Source organism: Podarcis cretensis (assembly GCF_951804945.1).
Source record: "Podarcis cretensis genome assembly, chromosome: 1".
NCBI lineage: Eukaryota > Metazoa > Chordata > Lepidosauria > Squamata > Lacertidae > Podarcis > Podarcis cretensis.
The window spans coordinates 76,274,144-76,287,925 of record NC_137170.1 but is presented as its reverse complement, the minus strand read 5'-3'; the positions used below and the strand labels follow the sequence as shown (position 1 = coordinate 76,287,925).

The 13,782-nt window shown below is 43.9% G+C and overlaps 1 protein-coding gene across 4 annotated transcripts in view; it reads left to right on the top strand.

The window, feature by feature from the left end:
* The window catches only part of TSPAN32 (tetraspanin 32), a gene marked incomplete at its 3' end in the record, with an annotated part of 38,146 nt that overhangs the window by 3,737 nt on the left and 20,627 nt on the right, over positions 1–13,782 (top strand). For 3 of the 4 annotated variants that reach the window (XM_079987946.1, XM_079987945.1, XM_079987943.1), the window contains exons 2-5: positions 1,968–2,070; positions 3,908–4,028; positions 5,358–5,455; positions 9,696–9,770. In XM_079987946.1, coding sequence (XP_079844072.1) covers positions 2,005–2,070; positions 3,908–4,028; positions 5,358–5,455; positions 9,696–9,770 — 360 coding nt within the window. In that variant the 5' untranslated portion in view covers positions 1,968–2,004. The remainder of the gene's footprint in view (positions 1–1,967; positions 2,071–3,907; positions 4,029–5,357; positions 5,456–9,695; positions 9,771–13,782) is intronic. The other variant, XM_079987944.1, reaches the window with a different exon arrangement.

Genomic DNA, 13,782 nt, shown 5'->3' with positions numbered 1-13,782 from the left:
GTATTGACAGTACAGAAGCCCGAATGTTGAAATGTGGCCATCGCCAGTATAAATCATACAAGGACCACAAACTCGCCATGCATCACATTTCCCTGTTCCATGTAGATTATGCAGCTTAAGGTCCTGTTCAGAGAGCTACTACTGCAGTTGAACAGAGGAAACAAAAATGCTTATTTTAGTCTCTGAGGTCCTCTAGTGGACAAAGTGAATTGACTCCCAGATTTCCTTTATGGTCTAAAACGGGTGCCCAAACTTTTTTCAAAGAGGGCCAGATTAAATTGACCGGCGGTCCGGATTAGGCCACCGAAATGGACTTTGGACATGCCTGGTCTAAAAGTTTAGGTTTTGTTGTTGTTTAGTCATTTAGTCATGTGCGACTCTTCGTGACCCCATGGACCAGAGCATGCCAGGCACTCCTGACTTCCACTTCCTCCCGCAGTTTGGTCAAACTCCTGTTCGTATCTTCAAGAACACTGCCCAACCATCTCGTCCTCTGTCGTCCCCTCCTCCTTGTGCCCTCAATCTTTCCCAACATCAGGGTCTTTTCCAGGGAGTCTTCTCTTCTCATGAGGTGGCCAAAGTATTGGAGCCTCAGCTTCAGGATCTGTCCTTCCAGTGAGCACTCAGGGCTGATTTCCTTAAGAATGGATAGGTTTGATCTTCTTGCAGTCCATGGGACTCTCAAGAGTCTCCTCCAGCACCATAATTCAAAGGCATCAATTCTTCAGCAATCAGCCTTCTTTACGGTCCAGCTCTCACTTCCCACTTTAGGTTACGGAGAGGAAATGGAGGGAAGACAAAGGTGATGTTACATATTTAAAGTGAAGGGGTTTGTGTGTAATCTTCTAAGCTTTTGTTGCCACCAAAATCTATTTCGCATATGAGTAATGAGACTCTCCAACAGCACTGTTCCTGTTCACTGTTCCTACCCAGGTCCACCAAGAAAAAGGGCCCCCAGCTTCCAAATTGCGTTGCAGCTGCCAATGTTTGTGCCGTGCATAGTGGGACTCCCTGAAATATCAAAACAGCCACCTCTTGGAAGGTGGTGTAAGATGACACTATAGAGAGAAGGAAGTAAATAAATTTTAAGTCAATGTAAAGAAAATATATTGTAATACAGAAACACAAACCACTCTCTTATCTGCCTTTGTGTAGCCCCTGCCTCACCCTTTAAGGTCTTCTGCCTCTACTTCTTCCCATGTTCTCTGCGTTACTTCTGACATCATCTTGTTTCTGAGCCTAGCATGCAGAATACCCTTCCTGACCACCTGCCTGTTTCTTTTTTCTGTGGACGAACTTCCTAGATAAGATTTTGAGTCAGCCCTCAGACTCTGGCAAATGTCCTGCACTATATCTATCATGGCTTCCTTCCTCCAGAATGGTATCATCCTGCCAATTCATATAGTGCCCCCAGACATTGCAGTGCTTGGTATGTGCATAAACATGGTCCTGTGGGGTTCCATTTTTAAACTAGGTTTGATTCGTGTATTTGTTTATTGCATTTCTATCCCACCTTTTCCTCCAAGGAGCTCAAGGTGGTGTATACATGGTTCCCCTCTTCTCATTTAATCTGTGAGGTGGGTTAGGCTGACAGACAATCAGTGGCCCAAGGTCACCTTGTGAGCTTCATGGCCAAGTGGGGATTGGAACCCTGGTCTCCCAGCTCCTAGTCTAACACTCGAACCACTACACCACAGTGGGTGAAAATGCTTGTCATGTATGCACAGACATACATGTCTCTCTGTATGTATAAATAGCATTAGGGAAATAGGTCACAAGGAAACTTTTTACATTTTGTGAGTTATTAAAATGAAACTCTTGGAGAAGCACAAAGTCAGTGCAATCATGAGTAACTATTAGGGGATAGTTGGTAAGTACTGGCACTACATTTCCCAAGATGCAGTGGGGCAAGCACCTCCTGTAAGTCAAACCTTCTTTCTAAACAGACTCTTTTGCAACTTCTCCAGCAGAAAGATTGCCAGTAAGTGGTGAGAAGAGGAAGGCATGGGGCAGAGATACCGGGTCCGAGCTATGAAGTGTCAGCTGCTGGTGGCCAGCTTCTTTGTGATGGTAAGAGATGATGCAGGGAAAAAACACCAATTTGTTATTAGATGTGGGAATTAAATTTCATAAAGAAAACAATGAATGTAATTTTTAAAACAGATACTGGCAGCGTGTAGTTAAACTGCAGGACTTAACAATGTGTCTCAGGGGTCTTATCAATCCTTTACAGCACTGCCGGCTCTTATCCGTAGGTTTGTGGTTTCTCCATTTGTCTTTCTAAATGTGGTGAGAAAAGCCCTTGAGAAATGTCACACCAGCAGATGTTGCAGCCTTAACACAGTTGCTAAGAAAGAAAAGTTAATTTAGTATGGTGAATAGGCAGTTAAATTATTTACCTTTTTTAAAAAAAAAGTGTTGTGAAAGGATAGTATATCTACTGTTTCTGAAGTAAGCCTCGTTTCTGATATCTTGGGAGATAAAGCTCTGGAAAGGTATTTATTTTGGACAGAGAGTACTTCTTGAAAACCTGGCCTCTGCCTTCTTCTTTTAGATATTATATTTTATCATTAGTGGAAGTATTTGAGAATTTGTCACTGGTGCAATAAAAATCACCCCGCAGGGCTGAAGCTTGGACTGGGAGTGAGCACACCTCTCCGCAAAGCCTTCTGCTGTGAGTTGTGTTGGGGACTAAGAGTTAAGAAGCTGCAAGGGCTTGAGGTCCTATTTTACCTCAAGGGCTCGCCTTCCTTCTGTCGACTGGGGTGGGTCCCATTAGTTGCCTCTGTTGTCCTAGCTCACTTTGGCGTCAGTGTGATGATTCACAGGCCTGCGGCTGTGACTAAAATTGTGCAAGGCAGCCGATCGGAGCTACTTCCCATTCTCTATTTATTCAGCCAGTGTGCTCACCTTGTTGCCCTCCACCTTAACTTGTTGTAGTACTGCGATGGCAAGCCAGAGAACAGCTCCAGCTTTGACTGCTGTGAAGTCAGACCCCATCTCTTTACCTGACGCCTCAGGCGACACAATTGAAGGTTCCTTTTCCTTTGTTCTGCAATTTTCTTTTTACCTCAAGTCAAGACATTTCTGGCTGTTGAAGTAAATCTGTTTTGGTCTGGGACGCTGCTGTGTTTTTACACGCTGTTTGATCAATTCTATTCTGATTGTATGAAGGAAACTATATTATGTGGATGAGAACGATTAAATATTTGTATCCACTCTTCTGCTCACAGGTCGCCCAGAGCAGCTTACAATGTAGACAAATTAGCAACAACATCAGGGCAACAACAACAACAACGCACATAAGTTTCAAACAGAAATTGAGCTTTAAAAGCTTGTTGAAATTTTTTAAAAAAATCTTTTCAGGTGCTTTTAGATTTCATTATTGGATTCTTTCCCCTTGGAGTTTAGTAATTAGCAGTGGCTAAACTAGGGGACTCAAGCTTTTGGGACCTGTGGACACATTTGGAAATCGAATAAACTGGCACAAGCACCACAAGAACACCCATTTGACAGAAGAAAAACTGGAAGTTCTCAGAGCACCACCACCACCCCCCACAACCAGGCAGAAAACCCACACAGACCCAAAAATGAATGAATGAATGACTAAATAAATGTCAACCCATGCCCTGCAAAGCAGGCACTCCTCCCTAAAAAAAACCTCATTTTAATTTTTTTCTTTTTGAAAGGAGGAACAAGGAACCGTAGCAGGAACCAAAAGTGTGTCCGAGAGCACCACGCACCCCAGGGCTAAACTATATACACTAGAGTGGTTTCAGAACCTATTTTAAAACCTTGTACATACAGAATAATATAAAATGTGCCAAAAGGTCATAGCTGTTGCCCAATTTGTGTGCTTTCCCTTCCGTTCCATGCCCCCCCCCCTTGACTTCCTCTCTCTTTTCAGGTTCTTGGGGTCTCCGTCACCATACTGACTATTATCACCTACTATGGGAAGCACTTCACCGTCATTAGTGAGGTCTTTTTGGAGACGAACCTCTACAGAAGAACTTTTCTTCACCGTGGAGGCAAGTGCTGGGCACTGGATTCAAGATTTCTATATCTTCTTTTAAGAAACAGTTAAAACTGGCCAGTTTGGCTGCTTAAGTGGGGGTTTGTTTGGGATCACATTTCCTTGCCCTTCCTCTCCCCCCCTCCCCAATGTTATTAAGGTTATTACATAACTTTAATGGAATCGTTAGCATGGAACTCAAGGTAGCACCAAGGCAGTGGTTCTGTTAGCACAAGCAGTTCTGCTTGCCTCATGGGAAGACCCCCTTCTCCTCACCCTGCATGTTGTTCTGAGGGTTCCCCTGACCCTCCAGAGCGAATTTGGGGAAGGTTGGGGAGTGAGTAGAGGGGGAGAGCAGGGGAAGCCCCATGGCACTAGTAGGAATTCTTGTGCTGGCTTCCACTAGCAGAATGGGTTAGTTGAATCCATCCCCTAGGCTTTGTTTTCCTGATGTGGATGGAATTCTAGATCCTTTATTTTTGGCCTCAGCCATTTTTATAGTTGCAAGTTTGTTATTTGCGATATAGGCCATAACATCGAAATGGCTGCATGGGAGAAGGGTTAACCTAAAACAAGCAGTTAAAAATGATTATTAAGAGAAAGAAAAGAATAACTTAAAAGGGGAGTAATGTGGGAAATGTATAAAACACTAAAATTAAAGAAGCAACTACAAAAGGGGGGGAGTCAAATGTATAACTGTATTGGATTATTTGTGAGTTCTGTGTTTGGTATTCATATGCTTATCAACTTTTGTAAAAACAAAAGACCCAACTTTAACAGTCCCGAGGACTCTAAAATGAAAGAAAGCCACGTATGGTGTCTTGTACACAGAAAATTGGGGATGGTAGTGCCTATAATCTCTGGAGTGTCCCCTTCCGTATATCATGTCTGAGCATCAGTGTTCCTCTGCTCAAGACCATAGGATGGTGACAACCAAATTTCCATCTCTTCACTGGAAGATTGATAATTCTACTGGCAACCTCTTGACTTACCTGCCTCACTTAAAGATTATTGTTAGCAGCCCTGAGAGTTTGTTTCTTAGACACAAAGGCAGGGCAACATTGTTTTCAAGGGGGGAAATACCAAATAGTCCCTTCATACAACTGCCAGAATCCAGCTGCTTGGGAAAATAGGTTGCATATTAGAATGTGGCGCATGGGAGCAAAACTCCTTGGCTGCAGAACAGCTTTGCTTACAACATGTTGGTTGAAGGAAAGTCTTGCTGTAATGTAGATTTCAACTTTGGGAAGGTTCCTGCCTACAACTGGATAGTCAGAACTGAGCGGAGAATTTCTTACATTGACGATATTTTGGCTTCCTCACTTGTACATCTCCCTTTCCTCAGTTTTTTTTGCTGGGATATGCCTGAGCATCCTTCTGATTGTCGCTGCCCTACTGAGTGTTGTTGCCACGGTGAGAGAACTGGAGAGTGCCATGGCAGCGGTAAGTAGGGGCACAGCATGGGTCTGAACTGGGGACTGGGTCCCTGGATGCTGTTGGAAACGGGGGTGGACTAGGCAGGCCTTAGGTCTGTTTCGACAGGCCTCTTCTTGCGCTATTATGGATGCTGCAAGCTGTTTACCCTACAACTCATTGAAAGTGTTGCGTGCACCCCAGACTCTAAACAGCAAGAGATTCCAGTGCTTACCCAGGGCTTAGTTTGCTTGGAATGAAAGGTCAGTGGAGACTGTGGTGTCCTTAGAATTTATGGTTTTATTTACACATATATACAATCTGGGCATAGGTTGAAAAGGCACACAATATTAACATCCCAACAGCTCTTCCTTCTCCATTAGTCATGGCTTTGGATGAAAAGACCATAGCCTTGATCCAGTCTTTCCCTGGTTGTGGGGTCTATCATTGTTCTCTTAAGTTGGCTTAAAAGAGTAAGAGAGAGAGTGTGTGTGTAATAGACTAGATTTTTGAGACTTGGGTGTAAAGGAACTCTTCTAAACTGAGTAGCTGGTTTTCCATTCTGTTTTCTAATGCCTAATCGTAAGGAGCTATGAAAAGTTCTTAAAACAAGCCCTTCAGTTTTCATTAACTGCCCCAAAGATATATAGTGATACCTCTACTTACAGACGCGATCTGTTCCGGGGTGCCATTCGCACCCCGAAAAGTCAGTGTGTGTGACGCGTAATGTGATAGAGTGATCTGCGCATGCGCAAAGCGCGCAGATCGATAAGCGGCGAACCCAGAAGTAAACACTTCCGGGTTTGCTGCATTCATAACATGAAAAAAATGCAACATGAAGCAAACACAACTCAAGGTATGACTGTATTAAGGATTTTAAATTGTTCATAGGAGACATAGCAAACGATGCAGCCTGTAATTTTGTAACATTGTCTTTATCAGCACAAATGTGTTGCACCAGATAGCAGTGTTATCAATGAAACTGGACAATTGGAGATAGGCATGCTATCCACTTTCACATACCCTAAGACAATCTGATATCAGGAACGGCCCGGCGCAGCCTCTGACGTACATAACAGAGCAAGATACAGAGGCCATCTCATGCAAAGAGATGCTTCTGGCCTGATACGCTGTTTCTCACATCTAGCGCCTCCAAAGCAGCACACGAGTGGAACTTCCATCTCACAACCCGATAGGTTAGCATGTATAGCACAGCAGGGGGAGGGTACCCAGAGACTGGGCTTGGGATGGAATTAACCTAAGCAGGGCCAACCTCCCCATGAGGCAAGGTGAGGCAACCGTATCACGCGAGAGAAGCCCTAGAAGCGGTGACCTGCCACTTCCGGCAAGATCTCACAAGATCTTGCCAAAGTCTCACATGATCTTGCAGAGTGGAACACGCTGTCACCACCGCTACATCCCTTGTGATTCCCGGCAACTGGTATTCAGAGGCATTCTGCCTCTGGCATTAGAGGAAGAACAAAGCCATTGCAGTAGAATTCCTGTCCCCCACCCCTGCATACTGTACCTGCCCATTCCTGTGCACTTCCTCTGTGAAGGAAAAAGTATTATATATAGAAATCTGCCCTCAGATGATGGCAAGCAACCAGTAGTAAAGCAGGCCTAATATAATTTGATTTTCAGAAAGTGTTGGTGCCTGCTGTCTGAGTGGAGAAAGCATTTGTCTTTTGCTTTCCTCAGAGCAGGAGGACAGGGAAAGCCCTGAATGTTATTGAGTCCATTGGTTTTTTTCCCCTGCAGTGGAATATCCAAATTCACCTGAAATGTTAGTTAATTGGAGCATGTTCACTTCTTTCATTCAGCAATGTCCAAAGGACTGCGTTAGTAAATATAAACTGAGTAACTCCGGCTTTCACAGATAGGAATGACTAGGACTGTTGATGTCTTGACCCCAGGTTACTTGAGCCGGGGGGGGGGTAGAAACTTTATTGCATTGCTTCCAGATTGCCTGTTTGCTGAGCATTCATTCTACTTTGTTTGAAGGAAGGTTATACTATGTCACATCAATCAATTACTACTGCACCCTCTCCAGTGCATTTCCCAATCACTTTCCTTACTGCAAAAGATTTGAGGTTCCTTTTTTTTTAAGCAGGCTTGCTGCACAAGGGCACTAAAGCCACTTTGTGTAGCCTAAATGTCCTGGCATGTGTCTGAAGAATAAACTAGCATCCTCTTTGCAACCACAGGAGAGCTCAGTTAATACCACCTCCTACATTCCCCCTCTCCTCTTTGCCCAGATGTTGTCACTGTCATATATGGGCAGAGTGAGGGGATAAGTGTCATAGTCATAGTGAGTTGGATGCATCTAACCCGGTAGCTGATTTTTTCCCCAGGGTATGCTTCAGACCCACTAACCTACCTTGGTTATCACTAGTGTAAATACACCACAGACTCTTAATAGCTAGAACATTCTCCCCCAACACCCACATGATGCCACCTTTCTCTGTTCCCAAATCAAAACCTACTTCAGGCATAGGCAAACTCTGCCCTCCAGATTTTTTTGGGACTACAACTCCCATGATCCTTAGCTAACAGGACCAGTGGTCAGGGATTATGGGGATTGTAGTCCCAAAATCTGGAGGGCTGAGTTTGCCTATGCCCAACCTACTTCTTCCAGGAAAACTTTCACTTAAACTGGAGAATGGGGGACATGTTTCCCTCCAGATGCCATTGGACTACAACTCCTATCATCCTTGACTGTTTTCCATGCTGTCTGGGACTGATGGGAGTTGGAGCCCAGCAGCATCTAGAGAGCCATGGGTTCCCGATTCATTAACTTAAACCCTTAGTCGTCCTCTTCAACAGGCTGCTCTCCTTGTGTGTTCCTGCATATTCATCACCTGTTTTATATTCCTCTCTCCTTCCCTTCTTTCTGTTTATGTTACTCTGCACAGCATGATTCTCACTGATAGTGCTGTATAAACAGATGATCCCAAATAATCTATGTGGGGAAAAAGAAATCAGGCCCATATTGCTAGACATGATATTTGCTGTTATACCACTAGAGGGCACATAGTTCCTTTCAATTAAAACACACTCCTCAGACTAACCACATTTTCCTGCACTGAATGGTGTTCACCGTTTCGGCTTGTAGAGTCAATTAGTTTAAATACCCTATTTTCTGCTCTATAAGACTCACTTTTTCCCTCCTAAAAAGTAAGGGGAAATGTGTGTGCGTCTTATGGAGTGAATGCAGGCTGAGCGGCTATCACAGAAGCCAGAATAGCAAGAGGGATTGCTGCTTTCACTGCACAGCAATCCCTCTTGCTGTTCTGGCTTCTGAGATTCAGAATATTTTTTTTCTTGTTTTCCTCCTCCAAAAACTAGGTGCGTCTTGTGGTCTGGTGCGTCTTATAGAGCGAAAAATACAGTACGTTGCATTTTGCTGATCCGGTAAACAACGTTCTCTTGACTCCTGTGCAGTGAAGCCTTCCAGGTGCAGCACATGCATGAGGGAAGAGGCAGGTTGGGTGCTGGATGGGATTATATGTGAGGGGGAAAGAGGACAGGGGCTGAACAGGGTTGTGCTTGGCAATGATGAGAGAGAAATAAGAAAGAGAAAGAGAAGGTGGAGGGACAGAAAGAAGTGGCGTGAGAAAGGTGGGAAAGAGGAGATAGGGGTGTGAAGGGGTAGCATAGAAAGTCAGGGAAGAAAAACAGGAAAAGGTGGAATGGGTGATATGCTTTGTGGAGCAGATTGCCAAGGTGGTGCCCTCCCATTTGCCCCAGACAGCATGACTGATAGTCAGGGAAGATGGGGGATGTAGTCCAAAACATCTGGAGTACACCACATTGGCACCTCCTGTTGTAGACCATGCAGCAGGCATGGGGAAGGCCACCGACTGAAGGGCAAGGTAGGTGAGCAAGATGGTTGCTTCATATGAGTGCTGGGATTTACCAGCCGGCAGGCCTCATATATTTTGATTTTGCTTCATTTGTGCAGCTGTCAGTAGGCATCGCAGCTGCTCTTTATAGCAGTGGTTTGTATTCTGTCGAGCCAGCAGAGATGCTATGAGCACTGAACCTCCTGCTTCATAGATGTAGAGATATCTGTGTGAAACTGCAATAGTGGAAACCTCAGTCGCAGCACTACAGCTCAGTTGGTTAGAGCTATGTTGGTAACACCAAGGTCCCAGGTTCATTCTCCACAACTAAATATTCGTGCCTTGCAGGGGTTTGGCCTAGATGATCCTCAGAGTCCCTCTTCCAACTGTATGATCTATTCTAATTGCCTTCTGTTTCTCTTTAGGTTTTTTTCTGTTTCGGAGTGGTTTTCTGTGCGTCGGTAAAGGCCACGTATTGGTCAATTACTAACGGTATTGTGGTAAGTACAGCTTCGTGATGAGACAGCAGGGAAAGTGCTACATGGTTGAAACACAGCAATATTGGTTGTCTCAAAATGGCGGTGAAAGATGATGGGGTTTGTAATCCTGCAGCACCTGGAGAGCCACCCCAGGATTAGGAGGTGCCTGGAGGAGAGAAGGCATGTCAGCTGCAATACCACTTGAGTAGCCTCAAATAGGGGCCCATATCCAGCGGTCCTCATTTTCCACCAACCCCTGAGTATCAGAATCAGTGACCAGTGTGAGAGGGTGGAGGGGAACTAAAAAAAGTTTATCTTCCATTGGTGAATTTTAGCCTGTACATCTCTAGATCAGAGCTATGTTTTTCTTTTCTCAAAGGATGCTTGATGAATGTGAAAAGCACTGAATCGAAAAAGGTTAAATATGCTTGCTTCAGCTGCTTCAAATCACATATCTATCCATGCTTCCACTGTTGTGAAATTGCATCCATAGAGAGAAGTGCTGGGAGCTCTCTGTTGTGTGTTAGCAGTCTGATCCCATAGCCAGATAAATGGCAAGTTCTTTCCTTTCAGCAGAGTGAAATCCTAAAGTATATTTGCTTGATAGTGAATCTCATTGAAAACTCCTAGGACTCACTTCCAAGCAAACATGTAGAATGAGAGTGTTACCAGATGTGCCTGAAACTGACAATTCAAATGCATCTTTTGAAAGAGTATCAACATGCCACTGAAATATCTTATGCTAATAAATAGTTCAGAAAGTAATGGTTCACAAATCAGTGGTTCACAATCACCTTTCTGGTTCAGTTCTAAAATAGGATTGGTGGCGATACTAAAATAGATCTCCATCTCTAGAGCCATGTTCCTTGCCACAATTGGCAGCCGAAAGCATGACAAATCTAGTATTACTCATGCATTTTATGTGTTGCTAAGTAGCAAGCTGCACTTTAGAGATAAGGCTGTGGCCAGCTGTGTGGTTGACAAGAGTTATCAGGATAAATACAAGGTGTAAAGAAGCTATGTCCATGTGTTCATAGCAGAAGACAGGATCCCACAAAGCTCTGCTTGTATGCTGTCATTGCCTGTAAATGCTTACAAATAAACGAAAACTGGCCTAGAATTATAATGCTATTGCAGGAATATATAAACACAGGCTCTGCATGCGGAAAAAATATGTACCATGGTATGTTGACACAATGCCAAGCCACTGGGAGAAACCATCCACAGCTTCAGCAGCATGGCTCTATTAAGATGCTGATGGCATGTACCCATCTCCACTTCTGCATGGTAACAAGAAGTTGGCTGAGGGGTATTAAAAACAAACAAACATTGAAACTGAATTTTTAAAAAGGTTGTTCGATATTAGAGGGTATGTGCGCCATTTTTGGAAAGTGGGCTGGGGAGCTGGACGTTGCACTCGGTCAATCAACAGTACATGAGACAAAAAGCTGGGCAAATGTGGAGACCCCAAACATATGAAAAGCAGGTTCCACTAAAAGAGAGAGTCGCTCAAAATGCTTGGATTCTTCACTCAGAACTAGGGCAAGAGGACTTGTAGGGGAAAGCAGCCAGTGGAAGGAACACTCTCCTAGAAATAGGCTAATCAGGTGAACAAATCATCTAAATATCAGGAATCACCTGCATCTTCCATCAGACAACAATGAGGCCCTTCTCCCTTTCAAACGCTTGATCAAAGTATGATCCTTTGACCGCCCCAAAATAGGTGTGTCCACTTCTTACTGCGCTGGGATCTCTGACGGACTGTCTGACATTGTGCTGTGATTAATCCCTGGCGAGTCTACAGAAGCTTCTGAAATACTGTAATGAATGAGATATTGCCTTCAGAGCTGTTGTGCTCAATTCTAGTGGCAGTCCAGATGGAAAGCACATGGGATTGCTGAATATTAGAACAACAAGCAAACAGATGATCTGGCATCCCAGCTAATAATCCATCTCTCGCTGACAGCTGCTAATATGGAGAGCTTTTTGTAATCCATTGCTTGAGTATCTAATAGCGGCTGTTTTGGCCTATACAAGCAGTGTTCTGCCACAAGGGAATTAATTATCAGAAAGCACTCTAACTTAATAGATTATGAAGCACTCCATTTATCTAGGGATAAGAAAGTTACGCCTTAAATCCAACTGCATTCAATAATGCTGTTCCTCAGTCGGTGATAGCTAAGGTCAGTGGATTCACCTTATATATTCCACTCCTATATTTACCTGTCCATACAGGTACAGGTGGGTCGAATGGAACAATTACATTTGTGGGTGGTGGTTTATGCTTGGCTTTATCTTTAGATTTTTGGGGTAACTTTTGTGTTTCTTTGTCTTTTAAGCCAGTGGTTCTCAAACTTGGGGGTAGATTATAGTTTGCAGAGTGAGAGCAATGTTTTCCAGGAGGCAGCAGGCAGAGCTAGATACACTTTCCTCCCAACCAAGGTTGAGCATTGCAGTCATTAAAACTGTTATGTTTACTACTGAAGCTTCAGAGAAGGATGGGACATATGGGAGCTTTTGTTCACAGCACCTCCTCCCACTTCTGCATACTTCCCTGAGAGGCTGGTTTTAGGAGGGTCTCAGATACCTTCTTCTGATGCCCATGTCGATCTACTGTCCCTGCCCCTAAATTGCATACATAAACAGACTGCATGTACACAATTTCAGTGCACTCACCTGCTGAAGGGATGGTTTTTGGGATCTGGTAGTAGGGCAGGTCTAGCAGCAGCAGTCAGCCACTGGGAGTGAGGAGGGTGCTCACCGGCCTGACTTGGCCATGCCGCCATTCGCCACTCTCCCTGCCAGGCCCCCAGATGCATTTTAATGGTGGACAGCAGTGACAACAGAAGGCAAATCCATTTCCCATCTGCAGTGGCTGCTTGCCATTTCAAGTTGCCCAAAATGTAATGCCCCGATTGATAGATCTATGAAATTTATTTGTTTCCTAGCTCTGTACACTGGGTGGTGATGGTGGGGGTTTCTCCACAGGCCATAACACACACTGGCTCTGGAATGTGGTCTTCTCTCTCTCTGTCTTTCTCTCTGTCTATCTGACACTCCATCTCTGTAGGCTGTTTGAAATTAGGGATGCATTAAATCAGGCCAAGGGGATGCAGAGGACATGCAGAAGACACACCACAGCTTCCCACATGCTGCAGGTTGGCATGGGCAAGTACATCTATTTTGGTTTCAGTCTCTCATTCTTCTAGTCTTAAATTTAGTTCTTCACATTTCCACATCCATTTGCATTTTTAAAATAATAAAAAAAAACCTCGTGAAAATTTACTAGCATTTAGTGTGAATTTCCCTTAATTCCCCAATATAATGCATTTTTTATGTTATTTCCACTAACATGCATTTTATTGCACATTTTTAATGCACACTTTACCCTAGTATATGTAATTTTGTACACTTCATTTGGCCGAAGAGCTGCATTGCAAATTCAGGGAAGTACAGATTTCAAAGGATGGCTAACCACTAAGTTTTACCACATTCCCTGTTTTTCCCCCTAAATTCTTTCTGCCTTTCAAATATGTTTGGCACTTCATTTATTGTGCCTTCCAATCCAAGCTACTTCAAATGGCATTGGAAAGCATCCTCCTAACTCTTTACAGTTGCATTAGAAAGGAGGTATCCCTGAATGTGTCTCTTAAGATTATTTAATGCTTTTCAGACACATTCCTGAGAGGGAAGACAATAGATCCCTTTCTCTTCCTGACGTTCCACTCTGATAACTGCTGAGCAGCCTGAACTGGGAACATCTTGCTAGCTTTTACAGCCTTTACCCCCATGGGATCAGAAAGACCCATTTTGGTTTGAAATGATAGCCAAATATCTCAAGCCAGTATTGAAGAGAACTAAAAGGGTAGGTGGAATTGACTGCCTATTAATGGAAAATAAAACTCTGCCGAGGCTTTCATAAATTTTAAAGAAAGCAATAGGGCCAGCCTGTTACTGTGGAAAAAGAAAGGCAGCTCTTTTAAGAGGAGCACAGAGCCTTTTTTCCAGGAGAGGCATAAACTACCACATCATA